Below are 10,740 nucleotides of genomic sequence, written 5' to 3'. Positions count from 1 at the left end.
AGCCTCCGAAAGTGCTGGGATTACAGGCGTGAGCCACCGCACCAAGCCTAATATATTTCTTGTATTTCATAAAGCTCTCTTGTTTTATTCAATTAATGTATATATTTTCTCATTTTAGCATCTTATAAAGCAGAGAGGAAATAAATTACTCTCTACCTTTTACAGGAGAGGCTATAGAAACAAAAGCTGGAAGGACAGATGTGGATGGCAGCAAAGCCAGTATTAAAATTCAAGTTTCTTTTTTCTTTTTTTATTTTGAGACAGAGTCTCGCTTTGTCACCCAGGCTGGAGTGCAGTGGTGTGGTCTCGGCTCACTGCAACCTCTGCCTCCTGGGTTCAAGCAATTCTCCTGCCTTAGCCTCCTGAGTAGCTGGGATTACAGGCTCCTGCCACCATGCCCGGCTAATTTTTTTTTTTTTTTAGTAGAGATGGGATTTTACCATGCTGGCCAGGTTGGTCTCGAACTCCTGACCTTGTTATCCACTCGCCTCGGCCTCCCAAAGTGCTGGGATTACAGGCATCAGCCACCATGTCCAACCTAAAATTCAAGTTTCTTAAAGGGTTTTAGCCTTGTGTTCTGTCTCCTAATCTAAAAAATAAAAAGTCTCAAAAGGATGAGGACTGTGTTTTTCCTGGCATTCTCACTGAAAACAAAACTCACCTTAATTAACTTCAAATTTCCTACCCATACCTGAAAAGCAATTTTAGAACATAAAATATGCAAATTAACCAATTTCCTAAGAATTAAAATTGGTACCAGTATGGCTTGTGGGATGGCAAACTGGCCAAACCCCTATAGAAGGCAATCTGAGGCCGGGCGCGGTGGGTCACGCCTGTAATCCCAGCACTTTGGAAGGCCGAGGCGGGCGGATCACGAGGTCAGGAGTTTGAGACCAGCCTGGCCAATATGGTGAAACCCCGTCTTTACTAAAAATACAAAAATTAGCTGGATAGGGTGGCGCAAGGCTGTAGTCCCAGTTACTCGGGACGCTGAGACAGGAGAATTACGTGAATCCAGGAGGCGGAGGTTGCAGTGAGTCGAGATTACGCCACTGCACTCCAACCTGGGCGACAGAGAGAGACTCTGTCTCAAAAAAAAGAAGGCAATCTGGCAATAACCATCAAAATTACAAACACAATTACCCTTCAATGCAGTAATCCTACATCTGGGAATTTATCCCATAGAATTCACAGAAACAACATGGCACAGGAACAAATCTATTCTCACATCATTTCTGTAATAACAAAAGGGTGGAAACAACCCAAGAATCTACAACGGGGAAGAGTGACACAGATTATGGTGCATTCACACCATGCAACACTCCACGGCTGTAAGACACACGAAGACGCTCCCAATGCGCTGATTCGGAAGGCGTCTAAAACATACCGTTAAGTGAAAAGTTCAAAGTACAGGACAGCATGTAAAGTATGCTGTTTGTGTAAAAAAGAGAGAAAATTAAGACTATATATTCTTATTCGCTTGTTATCCCATAAAGAAAGTCTGCAAGGCTACTCAAGAAACTGATAAACATGTTACCTGCAGTGAAGAGGAAAGGGAGACAGGGCAGACTAAAAGTGAGCATTTTCACTGCACTGTATACCTTTTTATATATTTTGTCTTTTGAATAATACAAAATTATTTATCAAAAAACTCTAAAATTAACCAAAAATAGTAGGCATGAAGCGTTTAACCTTTGAATTACTATTCGAAGCTAATCTTACTCATCTCTTCATGCAATTTCTGGCATAGGTTTACAATTTCAACTTGAACAAATCTGAGGAAAAAACAGGCAAGAATCACAGTGAGTTGTAGAGTCCTATGAAGCTGCAAAGGCAGATTAGGACCACATGCCTACATTAGCAATGGCATCGAGTATGTGGCTCCAGTATGTTCCTGTTCTGCCTCTTCTTTTGAGACCACCTAACTCCCTCAAAAAACTCTCCACTGTGTGCCTTAAAAAAGTCATATGGCTTCTTAGAAAAGGATTGTCAACGATTCAAAATTATTAATGCAAGCCCACTCAGGTTCTTAGATTAGAAAATGGCTGAGGCTATGACTCATCCAGGAATGACTCTGTTAATTAGGAAACATATCTTCTGGAAAGAAAAGGAAAATAAAACTTAAAAAAAAAAAGGAAACAATGATGACCAGTATTTAAAGTCAATGTTGGATCTCTATAGTATCAGAAATCATAGATTAATTCAGAAATCACTAGACTGGGGTAGAGGCTAAGGTGAGCCAGGCCTGTATGCCCAGCCAGCCCTTCCTCTGCAGCCAACAAAAGCACATGAGTTTTTCTTGCTGTGGCCACAGGGACATCTGATAAAGCCTTTGCCCTATGGGCACCTCTGGCTTTCCCGCCCTGACCTGGAACCTCCAAGAGGGCTGTACAGTAAGCACTGCCTCTGCACCCCGGGAGGAGCAGCGGTCCTGAGCATCTTAGATCTGCATAGAAGGGGGCACTGCCCATTCTCATTGCCAGGCTAAAGCCACCCCAGAGTGTGGCTTCACAGGGTGTGTGGAGAAAACTGCAAGCAGCTCATCTAAGGAATGAGTTTGAAAGCTCCCCGCTTAGCTCTGATAGAAATACACCTGCTCTGGAAATTCGAAGGGGCTGTTGATGTGGCCTTGATCTTTGCCTGTCTTGTCATCAGTTGTCAGCAACAACTGGGCAAAAAGCTCTGGAAAAGGTCGGAGGCAAATTGAGTCCATACAGCTACAGTCCACTCTTTACCCTGGGTATTAGAGAACTCATCTCAGACAAAGTAACATGGCCTGATGTGCACCACTGGTTCCTCAGAGCCTTTTCCCCATCTGCCTCTTTCAGATCATCGATGGGCAGAAGAAAGAGTGAAAGCTTCCTTCCCCACTGTAATCTGGAGCAGGAAGTCAAGGGGCCTCTAGAGTGGGAAAGGGGGTGGCAACTTTAGGCCCCAGTCTACCAGGTATTTATCTTCTCCCGCTTCTACAACTTATTTCAAACTTCTGGGATACAGTTTCAGCTGAAAAGTTTATTTTCTCAGTCAAAACTTGTTCCCCCTTAACCCTATCCCTCCTAAAAAAATAAAATCACACATACATTAAAAAAGAAAAAAAAAAAGGCTGAGTGCAGCGGCTCATGCCTGTAATCCCAGCACTTTGGGAGGCCAAGGCAGGAGATCACCTGAGATCAGGAGTTCAAGACCAGTCTAGCCAATATGGTGAAACCCCATTTCTACTAAAAAAGAGGTTCCTGTAATCCCAGTTACTTGGGAGGCTGAGGCAGGAGAATCGCTTGAACCCGGGAGGCAAAGGTTGCGGTGAGCCAAAATCACGCCATTGCACTCCAGCCTGGGCTACAAAAGTAAATCTCCGTCTCAAAAAAAAAAAAAAAAAAGAAGAAGAAGAAGAAGAAAAAAAGAAATTACTAGAGAAAACGTTTGCTTCCTGACACCAAATAAGTAGGAATATGATTTCTACAAAAGATAAATACTCACCCTGAAGTCGAAGTCTAGCTGTATCCAGGGGAAAAAACACTGTCATTGCTGTCACGCTTCCCTGAAAAGTTTGAAAAAGGCCATGACAGTATCACAAACATAGTAAGTCACAACTTTTTTTTTTTGAGACACGGTCTTGCTCTGTTGTCTAGGCTGGAGTGCAGTGGCATGGGTGTGGTTTACAGCAGCCTCAAACTCTTGGGCTCAAGTGATCCTGCCTGCCACCTCAGCTTCTCAAGTAGTTGGGGTTACAAGCACATACCATCCAGGTGCACAGCACCATGTTTGGCTAATTTTTATATTTTTCTGTAAAGATGGGGGTCTCATTTTGTTGCCCAGGCTGGGAGTCACAACTTTATTTATTTTTTTTTTTTTTGAGATGGAGTCTCGCTCTGTTGCCCAGGCTAGAGTGCAGTGGCGCCATCTCGGCTCACTGCAACCTCCGCCTCCCAGGTCCAAGCGATTCTCCTGCCTCAGCCTCCTGAGTAGCTGGGATTACAGGCGCCTGCCACCATGTCTGACTAATTTTTGTATTTTTAGTAGAGATGGGGTTTCACCATGTTGGTCAGGCTCGTCTCAAACTCCTGACCTCATGATCTGCCCACCTCGGCCTCCCAAAGTGCTGAGATTACAGACGGGAGCCACTGTGCCTGGCTGGGAGTCACAACTTTTAAATGAACAAAAGTTTATTATTAGCAATGGATCAAATCAGATTTTCAGTGAACAAATGCATACAATATTTTAATCTATTAGGATTCGTAATGTTGAAGCTTCTACTATGCTTTAGTAGAAGTACTTAATTTTTCAGAAGAAAACTCCTCTTTCTCTCCTCTCAGACACTGAAAAAGAAAACGTATTTCCCTGCATATGACAAACTTAGGGGTTTGCAACCTAGGACACATGTCAAAGATAGAAGGCAAATGGATTTTTAACCTTCTACAGGTCAGTTTCTGCTATCATGAGCACTCCCTGATAACCCCCAAAACCAAAATACCCAGTAATTAAACAGATACATACTTTTATTCTGTGCTTCATACATTCACCACAAAGTGAAAGGACACGTAAGAATCATATTGTCTTTGAAATAGTGGTTTGCTTGTGTTTTAAATTAAACAGGAACAATCTCTTTGCTAACAATTCTTTAAGCTCATCCAGGATAACACAATGACACAAATTATCAATGAAAAAAACAAGCAAACAACAGTCTTTCCACTCAGAAGGTCATATATAAAAACCACAAGCATATATTTAGGGATGAAACCTACATGCATGAAACTTCCCTTTTGGTTTATGGTTCTCAACCCAGATGCATACCCATTGGTATAGCAAGTTTCAGACTGCTGATCTAATAATGGTTACAAAAAAAAAAAACTAATGAATTAGTTAATTATTTTAGAGACAGGGTCTTGCTATGTCATCTAGTCTGCAGTGCAGTGGCGAGATCATAGTTCGCTGTAACCTTGAACACCTCGTCTCAAGCAATTTTCCTGCCTCAGCATTCCAAGTATTTAGGACTACAGATGTGCGTCAGCACACCCAGCTCATTTTATTTTTTGTAGAGACAGAGTCTCACTATATTTGCCCAGGCTGACCTCAAACTCCTGGCCTCAAGTGATTCTCTGGCCTCAGCTTCCCAAAGTGCGGGAGTACCAGGTGTGAGCCACTGCACCTGGCTTCATACAATATTTTAATCACGAGGTGGAGGTTGCAGCGAGCCGAGATTGCACCACTGCACTCCAGCCTGGGGGACAGAGCGAGACTCTGTCTCAAAAAAAAAAAAAAAAAATTGAAAAAAAAATTGAAAAAGGGCCAGGCACGATGGCTCATGCCTGTAATCAATCCCAGCACTATGGGAGGCCGAGGTGGGCGGATCATGTCAGGAGTTTGAGACCAGCCTGACCAACATGGTGAAACCCACCTCTACTAAAAATGCAAAAAAACCATTAGCCAGGCACGGTGGCACAGGCCTGTAATCCTCGCTACTTGGGAGGCTGAGGCAGGAGAATCGCTTGAACCCGGGAGGCAAAGGTTGCGGTGAGCCAAAATCACGCCATTGCACTCCAGCCTGGGCTACAAAAGTAAATCTCCGTCTCAAAAAAAAAAAGAAAAAAAAGAAAATTTGGAAGGCCTATTATCAATGTAAATAGGTCAGCCTCCAAGACAAGGGAGAATATTCTAATATTCGTATTCTTCAAAACACATATTAAATGTTACCTCTCCCTACCTATCAGCTTACAATTGGTTGTTCAGTCCTTAAGTTGCCGTAGCACTTATTTATGGCTCTTTCAGCACATATACTACAGTGAAATCCAACTCTTCTGCTAATTTGTGAGAATATTCATTCTATACCTGTGCACATCCTAGATTCTCAATTAAACATTTATTCAATTCACTGTACTTTCACTTATTTATGTTTTGATGACCCCAACATAAATGTTCTTTTCTAGTCATGATAAATGATTAAATGATATTCAATGTTTCAAGAAATGATACTCAACGACTAAATGATATTCAATGTTTCACAAAACACTGAACCCACAAAGCTTTATAAATCCTACAAATCCTTGCATCCAGCATCCTTGCTCATCTTCAGGAGGCAATTTTCCAAGAAAAACGGGAGCTGGAAAGTTAGAGAAAGCTTATTAAGTTTATTACGGCTCTGGCATTGGTTTTCTATCGCATGGTACTGCATTTCTTTTCTTTCTTTTTTTAAGATGGAGTCTTGCTCTTGTCGCCCAGGCTGGAGGGCAATGGCAGGATTTCGGCTCACTGCAACCTCCACCTCTTGGGTTCAAGCGATTCTCCTGTCTCAGCCTCCTGAGTAGCTGGGGTTACAGGCGCCTGCCACCATGCACGCCTGGCTAATTTTTGTATTTTTAGTAGAGAAGGGGTTTCACCATGTTGGCCAGGCTGGTCTCGAACTCCTGACCTCAGGTGATCCATCTGCCTCGGCCTCCCAAAGTGCTGGGATTACAGGCGTGAGCCACTGTGCCCGGCCTGATTTGAATTTTCATATGCCAGTTCTTGAGGTAGTAATAGACCTCAATAGGTAGCGAGTCAAGATTGTGCCACTGCACTCCAGCCTGGGCAACAAGTGGGAAACTCCATCTCAAAGAAAAGAAAAACAGAAAATTCAAATGAGTAACACCAAGTAACAGTTTTATAAATTTAGTAGTACTAGAAAGACTGGATCAAGAGGGTTGGCTGAAAACTCACCACTGCCTCCTCCCTACTCCAATGATTAATAATGAGAACAGATTTATATATAAAAGGACTATATAGAAAAACAAAAAGGGGTCTAATTGGTAGATGAGAATTAAAAGAATACCAGAGTGAGACATTTTAAAATTTATTTATTTATAAGTGCCATGTAATAACTGTACATGTTTATGGGGTGCAGTGTGGTGTTTCAATGCATGTACACACTATATAATGATCAAACTGGGGTAATTACCACACCCATTATTTTAAACATCATTTCTTTGTGGTGATAACATTTGAAATCTTCTAGCTATGCTGAAATAAGCACAACATTGTTATTTGCTATAATCACCATACTTTGTAATAGAACACCAGAACTTATTCATGTCTTTTTCTTTTTCTTTTTTTTTTTTTTTTTTTTGAGACAGAGTCTTGCTCTGTCGCCCAGGCTGGAGTGCAGTGGCCCAATCTCAGCTCACTGCAAGCTCCACCTCCCGGGTTCAAGCGATTCTCCTGTCTCAGCCCCCTCTGTAGCTGGGACTACAGGCATGCGCCACCATGCCCGGCTAATTTTTTGTATTTTTAGTAGAGACGGGGTTTCACCGTGCTAGCCAGGATGGTCTCGATCCCCTGACCTCGTGATCCACCCGCCTCGGTCTCCCAAAGTGCCGGGATTACAGGCGTGAGCCACCACGCCTGGCCAACTTTTTCTTTTTTTAAAGAGATGGGGTCTCCCTGTGTTGCCCAAGTTGGCCTTGAACTCCTGCGTTCAGGCAATCCTCTTGCCTCAGATTTGCAAATAGCTGGAACTGCAGCCCTGTGCCACCACCATACCCAGCTTAAATGAAACTTTGTACCCTCTCCTGGTCCCCCTCTCCTTCGTACCATCTCTAGCCCCTGGTAACCACTATTCTATTCTCTACTTCTATAAAATCAATTTAGATTTTACTTATGAGTAACATCATGCGGTGTTTGTTCTTCTGTGCCTGGTTTATTTCACTTAACATAATATTTATTGTCCAGGTTCATCCACATCACCACAAATGGCAGGATTTCATTTTGTTTTACAGCTGAATAAAATTCCCATTGTGTATATTTACATTTTTCTTATCCATTCATCTGTAGATAAGCATTGATTCCACATCTTTTCTATTGCAAATAGCACTGCAATTAACACACATATGCAGAGGTCTCTTTGACATGCGGATTTCATTTGCTTTGAATATATACGCAGTAACGGGATTGCTGGATTATACCGTAGTTCTATTTTTAATTTTTTGAGGAACCTCCATACTGTTTCCATAATGGCTGTACCAATTTACATTCCCATCAACAGTGTGCAAGAGTTCCCTTTTCTCTGTATCCTCACCAGCATTTGCTAGTTTTTTTTTTTTTTTTTAATGGCTAAGTTGGAAAGTGGCGGCTCACCATATGCTACACATTTCCACTATGTCGGATCTCACTTCTAGTTTCCAGCTGAGCCATCTGAGGTGACTGGGCAGGTCCTTTCTCTGAATGTTTCATTTCCCATAAATGAGAAAACAGGTGGAGGACCTTAGAGAGTTTTGATGCGAATAACGGCTATTAGATATCCTCAAGAGCTTTTTCTCCAGACGACATGGACACAGGCACACTGGGTTCTGCTTTCCTTGTATCCCACTTCTGAGCCCAGGCCCTGTTCCTCTCACTTTCAATCCCAATTCGGGTTCCAAAGGAATAGCAAAAGGAGTCCTTTTAATAATATCTAGTGCTCCTTTGTCCTGAAATCTGGCTAAGGGAGGATTTCAGGGCCTCAGCTGGTTGAGGGAAGGTAGAGACAATCCATCCTTGCCCATCTACCCACCCAACCCTAGAGCAAGTGAGTACTTGGGGCTCTCTGGTACCTAGACATGCAAGTTCGTTCTACCAGGGCCCCTGTGAAGGAATGGGATCCCTATTTTCTGTCCTTTTTATAATAGTCAATCTAATTGGGGTGCGGTGATATCCCATTGTGATTTTGACTTGCATTTCTCTAATGATTAGTGATGTTGAAGTTTTTTTATATATCTGTTGGCCAATTCTATGTCTTCTTTTAAGAAATGTCTATTCAGAGCTTTCGGTTTTTTAATTATTTACTTGGTTTTTGTTTGTTTGTTTTGTTTTTGCTATTGAGTTGAGTTGCTTATATATTCTGGATATTAACCTCTTGTCACATGCATAGTTTGCAAATAGTTTCTCCTATTGTATAGGTTGTCTCTTCACTCAGGCCAGTCATTGTGCCAGGCCTGAAGTGTTTTACTGAGTCTGTGAGAAAAGGGTGGGATTATGGTTGACATGCAGGAGAGCCTCCGGGTCTGTGTCGATTGTGAGCATCATTTGTTGTCTTGTCAGAAAATGGTCCAAGGCCAGGTGCAGTGGCTCACCCCTGTAATTCCAGCACTTTGGGAGGTCAAGGCAGGAGGATCACTTGAGCCAGGAGTTCGAGACCAGCCTGGGCAACATAGCAAGACCCTGTCTCTATAAAAAATAAATATAAAAAAGGTGAAAAAAGAAAGAGAAGGAAGGAAAGAAAAAGACAATGGTTTAGAACTGCTATTCTGAGGAAAGCATTATTGGCTGGGCACAGTGGCTCACGCCTGTAATCCCAGCACTCTGGGAGGCCGAGGTGGTAGATCAATTGAGGTCAGGAGTTCGAGACCAGCCTGGCTAAAACAGTGAAATCCTGTCTCTACTAAAAATACAAAAATTAGCTGGGAATAGTGCCACACACCTGTAATCCTAGTTACTTGGGAGGCTGAGGCAGGAGAATCACTTGAACCTGGGAGGCAGGAGAATTGCTTGAACCAGTGGTTGCAGTGAGCTGAGTTTGTGCTACTAAACTCTACTCTGGGCAACAGAGTGAGAGAGACTTTGTCTCAAAAAAAGGTAGCAGAGGAATACAGAAGAGTAGTGGGAATGTTGCATTGTGATGAGGACTCAACCCACCATTGCTGGCTTTGAAGATGGGATAAAAAGCCACTAGCTAGGGAATGTGACAGCCTCTAGAAGCTAAAAAGGCAAGGAAATGGATTATCCCCTAGAGCACACATGTTCAGCCTTTTAGGGATAATCCTGGGACACACTGGAAGAAGAATTGTCTTGGGCCCACATATAATACACTAATACTAATGAAAGCTGACGAGTTTAAAAAAAGATCCATGCATAATTTTTGTGATATCCGCTACAACAGATAAGCAAAAAACTCCTTGCATTCAAAGGACTGGACACAGTTGCAGGCCTGGAGCCTCCAAAAAGGAACACAGCTCTGCTGACACTTCGATTTCAACTCTGTGAGACCCGCATCGGTCTGATCTACAGATCTACAACACCTACAGATAATAAATTTGTATTATTTTAAGCCACTAAGTCTGTGGTCATTTGTTACAGCAGCAATAGAAAACTAGTAATACAACAGAATTACTATTATACAAATGGTGGACACAAACCCTGGGAAGCAGAAGGAAGCCCTGGGCCAACTTTCAGGTTGATTGGCTGGGTGCCACAGTAACACCAGACAGGCAGTACCAGTCCCAGCTAGTAACTGTGAGTACGGGAACCTGACTTGCCAAAGGTGACTTGGAGCACCCAGTTAGAACAGGAAATTCTGTGCCCAGAAAGCTAACCATTATCATATTTTGCCAGAAACCCATTCTACCTTTTTGCTACAATCCCTGGAGACTGGAAGCAGTAAACAGATAGGCAGAGGCAGGGGGAGAGCTGTGAAGTGGGGAGGAAACTAAAAGCTGACCAGTTTTAACCAATTAAAGGAGATTTGTTTACACACACACACACGTATGGATTTGTTTTAGGCTTTGTTAGAAAACATAAGTGTAAGGCCGGGCGCGGTGGCTCAAGCCTGTAATCCCAGCACTTTGGGAGGCCGAGACGGAGGGATCACGAGGTCAGAAGATCGAGACCATCCTGGCTAACACGGTGAAATCTCGTCTCTACTAAAAAAAATACAAAAAACTAGCCGGGCGAGGTGGCGGGCGCCTGTAGTCCCAGCTACTCGGGAGGCTGAGGCAGGAGAATGGCGTAAACCCA

The 10,740-nt window shown here is 42.9% G+C and overlaps 1 protein-coding gene across 3 annotated transcripts in view; it reads right to left on the bottom strand.

The window, feature by feature from the left end:
- SLC25A17 (solute carrier family 25 (mitochondrial carrier; peroxisomal membrane protein, 34kDa), member 17) overlaps positions 1-10,740 on the bottom strand; it is a 49,408-nt gene that overhangs the window by 24,158 nt on the left and 14,510 nt on the right. For 2 of the 3 annotated variants that reach the window (XM_011978795.1, XM_011978797.1), the window contains exon 2: positions 3,478-3,538. In XM_011978795.1, coding sequence (XP_011834185.1) covers positions 3,478-3,538 — 61 coding nt within the window. Of the gene's footprint in view, positions 1-1,722; positions 1,776-3,477; positions 3,539-10,740 lie in introns of all 3 variants that reach the window. The other variant, XM_011978796.1, reaches the window with a different exon arrangement.

This window comes from Mandrillus leucophaeus, unplaced genomic scaffold, assembly GCF_000951045.1.
Source record: "Mandrillus leucophaeus isolate KB7577 unplaced genomic scaffold, Mleu.le_1.0 Scaffold2, whole genome shotgun sequence".
In the NCBI taxonomy this organism is placed as follows: domain Eukaryota; kingdom Metazoa; phylum Chordata; class Mammalia; order Primates; family Cercopithecidae; genus Mandrillus; species Mandrillus leucophaeus.
This window is presented reverse-complemented; position numbering and strand designations above follow the sequence as displayed.